This window comes from Pleurodeles waltl, chromosome 3_1, assembly GCF_031143425.1.
Source record: "Pleurodeles waltl isolate 20211129_DDA chromosome 3_1, aPleWal1.hap1.20221129, whole genome shotgun sequence".
NCBI classification, from domain to species: Eukaryota; Metazoa; Chordata; class Amphibia; order Caudata; family Salamandridae; genus Pleurodeles; species Pleurodeles waltl.
Genome location: NC_090440.1, coordinates 528,918,944 through 528,934,719, shown reverse-complemented (window position 1 = coordinate 528,934,719; position 15,776 = coordinate 528,918,944). Strand labels below are relative to the sequence as shown.

At 42.1% G+C, this 15,776-nt stretch overlaps 1 protein-coding gene across 1 annotated transcript in view; it reads right to left on the bottom strand.

Moving 5' to 3' along the window:
- Positions 1 to 2,533: 2,533 nt before the first annotated feature.
- UBAP1L (ubiquitin associated protein 1 like) overlaps positions 2,534 to 15,776 on the bottom strand; it is a 94,190-nt gene continuing 80,947 nt past the window's right edge. Inside the window, exons 6-7 of the mRNA XM_069222821.1 lie at positions 11,505 to 11,606; positions 2,534 to 7,056 (exon numbers count right to left, since the gene is read on the bottom strand). Of these exons, the coding sequence (XP_069078922.1) occupies positions 6,922 to 7,056; positions 11,505 to 11,606 (237 nt within the window). The 3' untranslated portion in view covers positions 2,534 to 6,921. The remainder of the gene's footprint in view (positions 7,057 to 11,504; positions 11,607 to 15,776) is intronic.

Below are 15,776 nucleotides of genomic sequence, written 5' to 3'. Positions count from 1 at the left end.
GGCCACATACAATGTAGGATTAGGGAACACTTTTCCCCTTTATTTTATACATCCCTCTGATTCTCAGTTGTACAAACAGATGGGGTCGTTTACGCTTTAACAGTACCAACAGATTAAGACTGGGCCCAGGAGTCATCTTTCTTACTTTTACAAAAATCAGTGTGGGACAGAGATAAATGAGGCAAGAAGCACTTTACATATACCACTTTTAATCAAGCTAAGTAGGGCGATAGAAAGGTGTTCTGGTCTAGGTCATGAAACAGACCCTCTGACCGATACACTCTTGTGCCAGATAGGGCGGCGAGGTAACAATATTTGGACAAATTCTGGTACTAGCCCTCTTCCACCTATTTTCTCCTGCAATTAACATTATTTTGAGATAATGTTCTTTCGAGGGCCACAAATAACATTGTTTGCGAAAACTGGTGGACAAATCAACTATGGAGAGACTTTAGCCACGACAGCAGTGGGTTAGTTGGCGCCATGATGTAGTGATGTCGGATGCCATTACATGCCCGCGAAAAAGAGAAACTTAAGGCCCCACCACAATTTTCACCTCTGTTGGGGAGGGCAGTGAATGGCTATGAGCGGCGTCAGTCCCTTGATAAAATAAGTTGGGGGGGGGGAGGGAGGGGGCTCTATTACTATGGCAGCGTTCCCCTTTTCTCAGGGATTATATAGATGCCCCTCTGCAGATACCACCCCTGCAGGCGGTAAGGTAGCAAATGGCAAAGAGCAGAGTCAGTACCTTTATGAAACAAGGGGAAGGGGCTCTAACAAAATAGCATCATTCCCCTGTTTCTCGTGGAACATCTTGATGAAGAAAGGGGAGCGTTATATAAGATATGGTAGGCAGAGGATTCAGACTTGGAGAGGAGGGGGACAAACAAACCTCCTGAACAGTAATTTTCATACTTACACAAACGAGCTCAGGTTTCAGTGATGCTATACGTATATCAGAGCATTACCATATGTGGTAACTTACAACCCCTGAATACTGGTTACTGGACACTGTTGTCATGACTAATGTGCTTTTGCATGTATAGTGTGTGATTACAGGGTGACACTACTGCTCCTACCCCGGGTTAAGAATAACACAGTGGACGATGGGGCAAGAAGACCTATGGCTAGACGAATTACTTTTTTGTGTGTGCTCACATATTCTTTCACTATTGTGTGTGTGCTGTGATTCACAGCTTACAGTGTTTCACCTCTTAGTATCGACGGACTTGCATGGGAAAACTATCTAATGTGGAGTTCTATATTTCAGGGCAGCACCTTTCTCATATAAGCCTACACTGCTACCATCTGTGGATTGTCATTAAATATGCAAAAAGTTTTTTTTTGCAGATTAAAAATTGCTTTCGTCAGGCACCAGGGTGAACAGTAAGGTCACTGCATGACAATATTGATGATACCTTGCTTCTAAAAAAACTGACAGGCGCTGACACTGACGCAGATTGTAGGGATCGCTTAATTCTGATGAAGGTCATCAACCCACAGTGGCGCTAGAAGAATTGGCCAAAACAAATAGGTGATATTTAGAGGGCAATAATGCCCAACACTCATCTAAGTGTTTGTTTTTAATCCTGCCTGGAGAACCTACAATTAAAGGACTGGAATACATTGGTATCTCCAAAGTAGTTTTAACCATGTGACATTTTGACAGCATATGAGATCCCAGAAAAAATTAGATACTGCTTCACACCTGTTGATAGCAACACAGGGAGAGTAGTAGCGGCCCGATGATGCAGCATGCCACTATCAATAGGTGAGGGCACTTCTAGCCCATAAAAGGGATTTCCCAGAGGGTAGCTTCCTTTATAATCTCACCAGCTGTTGGGTGTGTTCGATGTTTGAGATCTGGGAGGACGGTTGATGGGTATTTTTACCTCTTGCCCCCTTCTGTGTGATAAATCAACTGACTACATTCAAGTCTATGCATTATAGTTTTCTAGTCTATGTTCGGGAATGCATGGGTGTAAGCAGGTGATACACAAGACTAACAGAGAGCAAGAAAGAGGGATAAAGACATGAATGGAGAAAGACTAGGAGAAAGAGACAGATAAAAAGGGAAACAGGAAAGAGAGCAAGAGAGATACCGACAGGAATAGAATGAGAATTACAGAGACATAAGAAATGAGAGGGGAGACAGAGAGAGAACAAATTTGAAAGAAAGTGAAAAAAATAAAGAACAAACAAAAAAGGAGGAGCAAGAATGGGAGGGAGACAGGAAAAAATGTCAAGCAAATGTATCTCAGGGAGCTTGCCTTCCCTTGGTAGGTGTGCATTAGGCAAATCATATATACATTTAATCTAAATCAGGTAAAGGTATCCTAAGAGCCAACAAAGACACAATGGTTGCACGCTGCTTTGCAAATTAAGCAGCTTTATCTCCCAATTACATCACAGAGACTAAATGCACTATCAGGCAAGTCAAATAAATCTACGAAACATGGGTGGTTTGCAGCTTGTTCACTGCTGTACCAGAGTACATCAAGTAGCACAGACGTTCAAGATGTAGCCATCTTAATTCTTTAAAATAAATTATTTTATTAGTTTATTACAGTTCTGAGCAAACATTTCACAAGTTACTAGACAATGGCTGGCATTGTTCTACATATCCTCAAAATAGTTAGTATCCTAAATTGCCATATTAAGGAGTGGAGGAAAGAATTAAGAAATTACAGTAGTAATACAGTGCTTTACTCTGCCTTATGGCAGTCTCCAAGCACTTCGAGACTGGCAAATCAGATGACGATGAAGGTGTATTGCGCAAGATAAAACTCTGTGTACGGGCTAGATACAAGTCTAGAATTCATGATTCTAAACTTTGTGTTGGAGCATATGTGCCCCTGTATATTGGACAGTGACTTTTTGATTCTGCCAACTTCTCCTTCACCCTGTGTACATTCTGTACTATTAAACAACAACCCCCCTGATACCCGTCATGTCATGGTTGTGTTTTGTATTTCATTATTAAAATAATATTCTGAGAAAAACTCAAGAATCCTAAATTTGGAGAGTCCTGGTCCCTCTTTCTAGTGACATGCTGCACTATAATGTAATAATACTGCCCAAAATAAATAATCTGAGGGTGGAAAACAAAATGTGTTAAACCTAAATCAACCTGCAGCACAGAAACTGTGTTTACATTCAAACTATCCTGTATAGACTCCATCAAAACACCAAAATATTAGGAATGAGCTTTTGTGTGGTTCTAGAGAGCAGAATTTGTAATGTAGCATCCCACAACACAACTGTATAGGGCAACTTGTCAACTGCTCGCCTGCAAAAAACTGAATAAGGAGATTGTTCATGGCGAGCCTGCTCAGGCCATCTGAGAGGTTTCCCCATACGTGGAAGTGGAAGCCACTTTGTCTAAATGAACCCCTTTGCATCTTCATTAGTTACAAAGACAATAATGGCTAGCCTAACGCACAAAGATTTATGGATACATACATTGCCAGTCCCAACAGTTTAATCTGCTGGCCTCTTGCAAGTCCTATGTGAAAGACAGAAGGCAGGCAATCTGTTTCAGTTGCTCATTGCGAGCAACTGAAACAATGTCTTATTTGCAAAAAAATAAGTGCCAAGGCCCAAACTTTTTCTCAGAAACCAAATGTCAACGTTGCCAAATGCCAAGGTTGTTTAGCCTTGATTCCACCTCATGCCTCTTTCATCCACAACCATACACCAATCTGCCTATTTAGCTCACTCTTGCAGTATTGGACCTGGCCCTTTCTGCAGGGTCATCCTCATACTTTTCGCCTTACTCCTCTTATTTTAGCTGAATTTATTTTTATTGGCCTTAGTACCCTGACCACTTCACCACTGCTCACCAGTGCTAAAGTGCATGTGCTCTCTACTTTAACATGGTATATTTGGCTTATCCCCCAATTGGCATATTTAATTTACTTACAAGTCGCTCCTAAAGTGGTAGTATAAGTACCCAGGGACTGTAAATTAAATGTTACTAGTGGGCATGCAGCACTGGTTGCATCACTCACTTAAGTAGCCCTGTAACCATTTCTTGCGTCTGCCATTGCAGAGCCTGTGTGTGCAGTTTAAACTGCCATTTCATCCTGGCAAAATAAACCTTTTGCCAGGCTCAAACCTTACTTTTCAATACATACAAAAGTCACCCCTAGGTTAGACCCTGGACAGCTCAGAGGACAGGATGAGTTGCATTAAAAACGTAAGACATGTACTTTTAAGTCCTGGCAGTGAAAAACTCCAAAATTCGTTTTTCGGTACTGCAAGGCCTATCACCCACAGGATAACACTGTAGTTGCCTTATTAGATTTTCAGACTAGCCAATTTAAGAATAAATTTCGCAGAGTGAGACGGGGGCATGCACTTTGGGGGATGGGGCCTTTATGCTCAGGTACATCTGCCCCCCATTTTCTGCTCCCACTGAGCTCCTTCCTCCTTAAATAAAACAAAAAACACAAAGGTTGCTGGGGTTGCAGCTGATGTCCTGGGGAATGTTCACACCTCTTAATGGACTTTGCTCCTTACATCCTCCAAAGAGGAGCTGAAAATCCACACTGTTCGGTGGTTTCCAGCTCCTCTTGCCACACGGCACACGTTGGCTCCATGACATTTGGTAGGTCTGCATTTTATAAATGTAATTTACAAATGGGAAAAGATAACTACTTTAAGTTTGGTGTCTTTGGAATCAAACTTTAAAACCCTAACTTATGGTGAAGTTGGATTTTCAATTGCAGTTCTGAAAATGCAATTTTTAGAAAGTTGCCATTTTCTTGCCTTAGCCATTTGGTATCTGCAGCCTGTCTTTGGTCACATGACTAGGTGCTGTTGGCAGTTGGACTTTGTGTATTTCTTTTAGACAGCCACACACAATGGGAGCTGAGGTGTGACTTGATGGATCATCTAGAGCAGGATGGGAGGGAGGAGCTGGACACAGCCTCACTTGCACCTTAATAGAATGTGCCCTCTCCACACACAATGGGCCTAACAATCATTTATTGTCACTCCAGGCAGCTTGGAGCCAGGCTAGGGGAGGCAGGGAATTCCTTGCACTTCAAAGTCACTATCTAGAAGTTACTCCCACCTTCTAGAACATGGGCACCAAGGTATAAATACTGGACCTCAGACACCACCACTTCAGGATCTGTGGATACTCTGCCAGAAGAACTATCATGCTGCTGAAGAACTGCAACTCTGCTGGAATGCCTTCTGCTGGACTCCTGCTTTGCTGTGCTGACCTGCTGACCTCTTGCCTGGGTGAGAAGGACTGCACCCAAATCTTTTGAACTCAGAACCCAAAGAGTCTCCAAGGACTTGTTGGTGAGTCTCCTGATCTGAAGTCTCAGGGACATAACTTTAACTTTGCGTCTGTGCCTGGACTCTGCCATCTGTGAATCTAAGCTGCCAAGTGGTGGCAGCCCAGCCCTGGACCCTTGGAAGTGTGCCTAAGGTGCTCGTCCGTGGAACCGATGCATCCCCTCTGCTGAGTGACGCATCACTGAGCAGAACTGCCACATCTCCGCTGCTGCGTTTATTGGACCCATCGCAAAAGACTTGAATCGCCGCCGCATCTTAGATCCAACACATGGCCTTCGGAACCCCCGCTTTGCAACACTTCCCCAGAGCAGATCCTTGCATGGATCATAGTTAAGATCTTAAACATAAACATGTGAAGACATGGATACTATTAAAAGTGCCCCAAGTCTGCTGCAACATGGTCTGTTCACTTCAGTCGGTGGAGGATCAAGCAGTTACTGAAGGAGCCTGCCTAGATAAGCATAGGGATAGGGAATCATAGGGGAGGCAAGGCCAGGAAGGTACTCTGGTCATGCTCTAATGGTAAGCCAAAGTGGGATCGATCCAACTGAGTCAGCACTGATTGAGAGGCCCATTTTGAAAATGTGGAATCTGACGGGATATAGAAAGACAGTCTTCAAAGAAGTAGCACTTGCAGGACAGGAGCAGAGCGTGGCTGTTCACACACCAAAAGTCCAGCCTTCAAGGAGGGGGAAGATTACAGAATATGTGTCTTGAAATGTTACCTTTAAGTTTCCTGGAACACATTCACTTATCAACAGCCAATCAACATTAGTGAAGGCAAGGTGAGAAGTCAATGGTGGATTTAGGAACATAGAGAAGGAGTCTGTTGTAGTAACTATAGTTGTAAACGATAAAGAACCAAGATGTTGCCATATGAATTAACATAAGCATTATTACATTAGAAAAGCATAAGGAAGAGGTTTCGACCTACACAACTTCACAAGAGGCTGGGTTAATGTTGTATATTAATGGCAAAATATAGATTGCAGAAGACCTGTCCCCCATGAAAGACTACGAATGGAAGGGAACAAGTCAATTTCTTTATGAAGGTGTGTTGACTGACCCTGCCCATTCTTTTATTAAAACTGGCACACCCTAAAAAATCTGCCATCATCTCCCCCTCTCCTCTGTGTATCCTTACAATCGTTTGTAATTCTTGATATCCATGTTTCAACTGCACGAACAAATCTACATCCCTCAAAATCTTCACTCCCCAGCCGAAGGCCAAGTCAAAGAAGCTTATTGTGATGGGTTTAGATTGAAAACAATTGAATCTTAACCTTTTGGTTTCTGTCTTCTTCTCCCCGGGCTAGCCACGTCACAAGAAGTACAAGTTCTGCAAAGCTTCATTCCTACTAAAACTCCCAGACATAAACACAAACTTATGGATACGATACTAAGCCCACCAACTTGGAGTACTACCACAGCGTCAGGGTGTCACCTGGCAAATGTGTGGGGCTGTCCTAAACTGCAGGCCACCTGCAACCTTCTTATTGGAAGAAGGGCACACAGCACCAGCCATGTTCCAGCACAGCACACGTCAGGGTGCCCCTATGTCACCAAGGCCATTTGACAACGATGAAAATATGTTTATCACAGTCTCAGGAGTCACTGCGCCCTCATCATGAGCTCCTCCAATGCCTCGTCCCCATGATTCTCACACAAAAGAAGAACTTCCTTGATCTCGTCTTGCTGGAAGCCCATGTCATTAAACTGAAGTAAGAGATGCAAGAACTCTGAAGCCTGAAGAAAAACAAAAATAGCAGAATAGAAGTTCAGTAGCTCCATAAATGCAAACAGGAGATGAGACACAGATCAGCAATAAGCCCTAAATCATTTCAACCTTACTTAAACACCATTATAAAAGTGTGAGCATAGTAAAAAGGAACATTGCCTGCAAATGCTGTAAAGATAGTGGGCTTTAGAATGCAGTGTTTAAAAAGTAAGATATTTATTAAAGAGTTTTGATGCAAACAAAAGTAGTACAAAAAACGTAAATCAGTATTTGAGTAAAGACAGTCAAACCTGCAGAACAGTCCACTACAAGTACATGCAACAATTCAGTACATATAATCAGTAAAACAGTTCATTTACAATTCTCACGACACAGACAACAAATCCTCCCCCACCATGCCTCAAAACACAGTCCCCTAAAACAAGCAGATAATTACTTGATTATGGTTTGCTACTGTTACATTTTTATTTAAGTTTATATAGAGTCTAAATATAATTGTAGAGATATTTCAAAATGGACGCACCACTGAGTCTTTTGCTTGGAGCTTTGCGTGATGCATTACTCCTCCGTATGGACAGTTTACACACAGCTATCACTCTAATGTTATCGTATAATTCCCAACCTTTATCTGCAATGTCTGGGATGCACCTTGATCGGAATCCTATGCTTTACCACAGGCACAACTTTTCCTATATGTGCACACCAATCAGATGTGGACATTTCCAGGAAGTCACTATGGCTAAGGGAACAGTATTAGTCTCTTCGATTAACAGCCACCAGTGGTGTGTCCTCCCTGAAAACAATCATTTTTACAATTAGCTATAAAACGGGATTACAAGCACTTAATTTACTAGTTGTATCCCTTCCCAAAACTCCTGCAAAAAAAGGACAAGGTCAGAGAATTGCGGGTAACCCCCACCCCGCTTCCAAAAAGTCCTAGATGAGAAGACAAAAGCAGAGGATTAAAAATGACATACTAGTAGCAACCACGACTGCACTTGGAGATAAGGCTAATCTCATATGGAATAATTTTACCAAACTAATATGTATTTTACTAAGAATATTAAACTTCATCTCTTCATTTTGCCTGGTGAAGGAAACATCATGAACCATTTCACAGTAAAGAAATACATCATCCATCTAGTTAAATACCCAGTTCTTCCTTCTAAATACGCGATAATGTCTCATTCCAAACAAAAACAAGGCGATTTTCAAGATTTATACACCAGAGTATAATATACAATAATTTACAAATTAGGTAACAAAGTATCTACATTCAAAATATACTGTAATACACAGCATATACCTTTAACTATGATATAGTGTGGCACAGGTATTGCTTGCACGAGTTTGTGATCTTTAGTATATATTTGTACATGGGGAAATTAGGTAGAGAGATATGCGTCCCTTGAGCAAGTGCCTTAAATCTGAAGAATATACAGCCCTCTAGTAGATTTAAGAGTTGCGGGGATATATTCATAACAAGTACAAAAATCGAACGAAGTCTTGACGTTTTAATCCACCAAACAACAAATGGGGAGGATCATCTGGACAGACAACTGAGAAGACACCCACATTTCTGAAATAGCAATTTTATATTTACATTACAAATAACATTTCAGCCTCTGGGGTTCAATACCGCCGTGACCCTGGACTTCTGAGCATCCCGCACACGACATCTGCTAAAGGGGTACAGGGTGCTCGAGGCTCTTGAAGTGTGGTCTGACGGATAAGAGGGAGAGCGAGGCCAAACAGATGGAGGTACCGCAGGATTAAATGTTGAAGAGGCTACGTTACTACTAAATCCTACAAGATATAGCATCACTGAAAGCAGTCCAAAAATTTATGCTGATTTCATTGTTTTCAAACTGAGGATCATTGTGGCTGCAATGAACATGAGCTTTTATTTAAAAAAAAAAAAAAAAAAGAAAAAGAAAACAGTGGTAGTTATTAAGAATCTAAATACAATTTCCAAAGCACGAGTCAAGAATTGTTAAGCTATCTATTTGTGTGCCCCCCTCTGGTTCTCAAGGGTAGAAGTTTTCCATTTTCCGATTCCAGTTTGCTGCCAACTATTGGGTTTGGATCCCTTCCCACCTGCCGAGTTTTAAGGACAGCTTGTTATGAACATCGGCAGATATTTCCGTTGGTGTTCCCATGGTTACCGGCTTGACCGGCACAATATACTGCAATGACCTTATTTCTGAATAGCATCCCGAAACTAAATGTGACTGACAAATTTCCTTACCATGGGAGGTAGTAGACTCCGACATCTGCTTCAACAAGATGCCAAACCGGAGCAAGTTTCTACAGCAGTTTTTAGAAACAAAATGTAACTGCAGACATAGACAGATAGGCCCGTCAAGTTTGCCTGTTTTGTGGCTGTTCTTGGCACAAAGAACATAAGTGGTCTCCAGCTTCACTACTAGTTACTCACACACTATGTTCTCCTGGGTCACGGGGATGCCATTTTGAGTCCAGGCAAGAGAACGGGAAGTTGGGGGACGGGAGGGGAGGAAACAGCAATAACTTAAAAAACAGCAAAGAACACAAACCGCAAAAACTGACATTTGCTGTTGAAAAGTAAGTAGCTGAAAAGACAGAGGCAGACTGTGGAACCAAACCCGGCTTCGTTTTTAAATCCCAGTCCATTTTCATGACTGGCTCGGCCATTTTCTCAGCCCACGTGTTGCTTGTCACTAAGTGTGTGCTTTTGGATGCAGCCCGAGTGAGAAAACAAAAAAGCAGGGGGTTTAGGAGTATGTGGGGAGGTAGTAATAGTAGGATGGTGAGGAATCTCTTGGATAGCTTGGAAAAGTCAATGACTGGTGTAGAATGTACTGTGAGAAGGTCAGCAGCAGATACAATGAAACACTGAATTCACCAAGAACCATCTCAATCATATCATTCTACTCCTGTTTCTGACCAGTGTATACTAGTGTAAATTCTTGTTTCTCCCCTCAGTCTTAAAATTCATGATTTTTCCCATTTCTGGATTACCTGTAGTCTTGCTTTCTCCTTCAAAATGTCTTTTATCAAGAATTATGGAGTGCCTGTTAGAGGTGCTGGCATCATCTTTTTCATTTGTCGTTCTAAGTGGGACGGGTATGCCCCTTGCCACTGAAGTCAAGCTACCCTGGCTGATGAGGGGCGATACCCTGAAACCGGTCCCAGGATGCTGGTTTCCAGTCCATGGGAAACCTGGCCCGGCAGTTCGGGCTGGACTGTTTCCAAAGGGAGCAGGGGTAACACTGATTTGAATATGGCTGGGTCCAAACTAGAATGGCATGGGTAACAAAGAAAAACAATGGATTTAGGCCCAGATCTCTGTACTGGGGGGAATGTTTGACATTGTTCAGCATTCCGCCCATCATTTGTTCTTTTTACATTTGTCACCCTAAGTGAGATGGGTAAGCCCAGACGAGGGTCCCGTGCTCCCCATGCCACTGGAGTCAAGCTAGCCTGGCTGATGAAGGGTGATATCCTGAAACCGACCCTAGGATGCTTGTTCTTGGTCCAGGGAGGACCTGGCCTGGCAGTTTGGGCTGGACTGTTCCCATGAGGAGCAGGGTCAACACTGATTTGCATATGGCTGGGTCCAAATTGTAATGGCCTGGGTGGCAACAAAACAATGGATTTAGGCCCAGATCTCTGTACTAGGGGTGAATGTTTGACACTGTTCAGCATTCTGTCCATTATTTGTTCTTTTTGTAGGCGTCATACATGGCAACATTTTGAACCATGTAAGAGGGATATTTAGAAAAAATATGGGGACAATTTTAACTAGCACTGAAGTGGGCGAACACTAATATGAAACTGTTTTGTTTAAAAAAAAAAATATGCAGTTGCCCGCCTCTAAATTGGCAGCAGTGTAAAGTTTTATTGTTGATATGTTAAAGTAATATCATTATTGTGACCGAGGATATCGCAAATTAATTTACAGGCGGAATAAGTGAGACCCCTGGAGGAAGCTGTGTGGTGGGGTGGGGTGGAGCCTATTTTCGGTGACTCCTGTCGTCTATAGCCATATACTGGGACTCAGGTACAGCAATGCAGTACACAAACTTATGAGTCACATGGTAAAACTCATAAAAGGTTTCAATTTCAAATAATTCACTGATTCAGACATTTCTACAATTTACAATTAGATATTAAAACTTATTGTGTTGGGGGTTGCTTTGTTAAAACTTTTCAGCAGTCTTTGCAAGAGACACAAACATATGTTGGTTGTGCGTTGATGCCCTGCAGCTGCTCAAGATTCAGTCCATCATTATGAGTGGACTGGTTTTACTAGGATTTACTGGATTTACTGGATTTACAATCGCAATTATTGAAAAAAGCAGGAAATAAATAGAAAAGTACAATTATTTCAAGGACATTTTATAAAGCAAAAATAACAATAAAAAAACGAGAAAGAAAATGAACAAAGAGGTCCTATCAGGAATTGGTCTCGCACCTTCTTCTCAGAGTTCTGGAACATCTCCATGGCCTCCTCAACAAGGTCTTCCTCGTAGCCCTGTTTGCATAATCGATCACAGGCACCGAGGTAGCTGAGAACCTACAAAAAGAGACAGAAAGGCCAACGATGGTTTATCACTGCCAAAGCTAGGCTGCCAGCCTCACAATGAGATTACAGTAGTGTATTCATATCTGCTTGCATAAGAGGGCCTCTTCATCTCGGCCTTCCTTTGGTGAACTCAGTTGGCTATAATGAACGTACCACCTCACCTGTAAATCACGTGACTGTATCTTGTACGTCAGAACTCAAGGTTTGGAAGATTACTCAAAAGGGAGCTGAGAAGCATTATTTTCTTCACAATGCCCTTACGACTGTACTAGGTCAGCGTCGCCAGGGTGGAGTTATGGGTGGCCAGTGCCCTGGCTATATTCCTTTTGCCTCCCTTTGGGCCCTACCACCAACACGCTAGCAGGAGGGTAGCGGGATTCCCTACCAGGCCACCGCAGAGCACCCAAACTGCAGCAAGGAAGGTGCTTACACACAGAATTCTGCAGGACAGGGTGTGGTGGGTGAGCAGAAAGAAAAATAAAAGGGTGGCGTGCAGAATTGTTTTATTTATTTATTCACCACAGTAAAATGAACGATTTAAAGTACACCACAGATGAAAGATGAACTGGGCACACTTTCAGAGAAAATATGGGACTGATGTGGGACAAAAGGGAGAGAGGGAGATAGAAACTGAAGAAGTTAAGGACGGGGACGGACTGGAAACCCAAAGCAGCCCTGGCAAATTTTGTCAGGCCAGCCCCTGTAAGGTGCATGGCAGTGAGATTGACCACTACTATGGGGTTTGGGGGTTCTCCTCCCCAAGTAAATTTGGGAGAAATGGCAAAAACAGTGCATTCTTCAACACATCTTTCATTACATATTCAATTGTATTAGCTTTTAAAGCACAGTAAATGATTACCTTCAAGTGCACAAGGATAAGACGATCTTTATTGGGGCTCTTCAATGATCCCCCTCACCATCACCCTCTAACAATGCCTCTTGTCCCTCCATAGACCCTCTCTCACCAGCATTTGGTGTTGGAGCACTTGACATAATACACAGAGACAATGAATCATACATGTGTAAATCAGTGTATAGAAAATGTTGACAAAAGGGACTACTTGTCATCCATACAGGTAGGCATTTTTTAAGAGCCCTTGGTCTGAGGAAACAAACTTAGGATTCAGAAAGTAACACAGTGGTTAAGGTTGACTTTACTAATAATAATTTATTTGTACCCAAACAAACGTTTTATGGCAAAATTAGGATAATCAAAATTAGGAGACTGGTAAAAACATAACTTTTTAACCAGTACCATGCGGTTTGCATGCAGCTCTTTGACAGCAGTTCATAGCTTACTCTGCTAGATTATGATTGCAATTTATCTGTGACAAAAGCAGTATCCCCCTGAGCTATGCACATAAAATACTATTCTGTGATCTGCATAGTGCATGTTCTTTGCAGCAGGCATTGTAACCCTCTGTGTTTAAACGAGTCAAAACTGCCACTAGACAAAACTCCATCTCTCTCCAGCAGGTACATTAGTCACCTGAGTTATCTTGGCACTCTTATTGTTGGATACACACTGAACACTGCAGTGCTTTTAGAACTGCTGCCCTGCTACAAAACCAGCCCCTCAGTAACAAAAGCGGCCCGGCCCTTTCGTCCTTGTGAGGAAATGTCCGATGCTCACTGCGGCCAGTCTGGCCTTGGGTAAGGGTTAACAACTTTGAGGAAAAAAAGGAAGCAGAAGGGCTAATTAATGGAAGAAAGAGGTGAGAGACAGATGAGAGGCACAGGCGTCAATTCACCAAAATGCCAGGGGTAGCAGAAGTGACATCACACTCCATTTCATCTTTACTTGCACTCACACAGACACACATGCTTACACATACACACACATTCACTAATACACACACTCTTACACTGGCGCACTCTCACCAACAAGCATGAACACAACATACATTTAAAAGTGTTTTTACTTACCTCAGCTTCCATGGGGGGTCATATTCTAGCTATTGTACTCCATTTTGTATTACACTAATAGTAAATAACATAATACTATTTGCTATTAGTGTAATAAAAGAAAACTGACTGTAAACAAGGAAGTGGAGCCCCAATCAAGCTGTCACTGTGTTCCTGGCACTGATTTTGCCACCTCTGAGGCCAGGGGTCATAAAGGCAGTGCCAAGGGTCGCAATGGACAAACCAGGGGGGGTTGCAGATGCGACCTCTGGCAACTCCTAAATGACGTCCATGGTGACAGGGTTAAAAGGAAGGAGAAGATGAAGGGTGAGAAAGAAGGGCTTGGGGAACAGGAACAAGAGAACAGATAAGTGGAAGACAGGAGACGAGAATGGTTAGAGAAAGCAAAGGATGGGGAAGTGGAACGAGAGAGCCAAGGGCTGATAGGAGAAAACAGAAGGCTAACAGGAAGAAAATGAGGGAGAAGAACTGTGCAGATGAACATAAGTGAAGGAAAAGGAAGTAGGATTCAGGAATAGGTGTTGGCTAATGCTTATCAGAGATGTTGATACAGTGAGAAGAAGGGCTCTGAGAGGAGGAGGATAATAAAATTAATATATTTTATTGTATATAGAACATGCTGCCACTGTTTTAACTTTTACCACACTGTAAATAACATCTTACGAATATCCAATGCAGCATTACTCCATTGATCAACATTGAGAAGATGAGGGATCAAGACAGCCATGCCAGGATTCTGGGCTATGAGTTTCAGGTATCTTCTAGAGGTCAAAACAGACTGCTTAGTTCACTGTGCTAGCTTACTGGCCAAGGAAATGAGGGCAGGATGATGAGGGGAGAAAAGGGCGATGGAAAATGGAGGAGGGCGAAGGTTTAAGGGAAAGAGGGTGCAGAATGGAGCTGTAGAGAGGGAAAAACTGGGAAGTAAAAGATAAGGTGAGAACATGGGCACAGAAGAGGATGTAATGTAAGAAGGAAGAACTGTGAAAATAAGGAATGGGCTATATTTGGCTGCTGGAAGGCAAAAAAAGAGGAAGGAAATTATTACTTACCTTAGGAGTAGTTTTGAAGCTTGAAGAATTTTCCACATTCACATAGTGCTCATTATTCCACCCTCTAGTGGCTGGGTCTGGAAGTATGTCTTTTCTTTTCTTTTTCCCCCCGTGTTGTGGCGTTGTTTGTATGTCCATCTCCTGTAATAGTAGACGTGCATCCTGGAAGTTCCTATGTGTGGTCACCACCTTTAGATTCTTTTTTTCCCCCTATTTAAACTTACTTCTTGGTGTGCTGCTTCCTCTGCTGTTCGCATATTTTTCGCCTTTGCATCCAAGGTGTTGGTTGGGTTGCACGTGTATCGAGAAAATTCTTCAAGCTGAAAACTACTCCCACAGGTAAGTAACCGGTTTGCATTGCAGCATGAACCTTTTCTGGATTCACATGCTGTGCATTGATTATGTAGTTGTATCCATCTCTTTGGGAAGGCTGGGTAGAATTAATTTGTGCTTGTGGACAGAAACAATGGAATCCACTGTCAAAGTTAACATGCTGACCATTGAAAGCACACCTTCAATTTCCCCAGTTAAAAAGAATGACATGAAAAACAAATGAATATGCTGCCATACAAGAAATTTACAAAGATAGATTTTAAAGCCATGGTTACCCAGACACAGTTCTTCCTAAATCTATAGAACTCTTGAGCAATATCAAAAGGGACACATTGTTGAAGAAAACCAGAAGAGGGGAAACCACTAGAATATGCTTCTTCAATGAGTAGCTCATGAGTTACTCATGTCTGTCCAGCTACCTGTCAGTAGCTCCCTTGGATACAGCCCAAACTAGTAAATTAGAAGTTTTTGCTTGATCGAATGAATATATGCATACCAAATTTATAAGTGTGTACTTGAGCCAGCAATTTTTATATTTTCAGAACTCGTAAGCTGGTGTTTGGAGACAAATGGTAATTTCCAAAATGTATTTAAAGCTGATAATTGAGTGATTAATAATGTGGAATTGGAGAGACTTAGTACTATTAATATTAACTTGATGCAAGGGGCATTACAGCTATTGCTGTTGTGCTTTAGTTACATAGAGACATTCCACATTAACAAACCGTTTTTACACTATTGCTGACAAATTTGCCTAATGAACTGAGGTGATCTCTGCTACTAATCTTGTGTGTGGTGGGATCTAATGTAATCTTGTCTGTAATGGTCAATATTAGATCACTAGCAATAT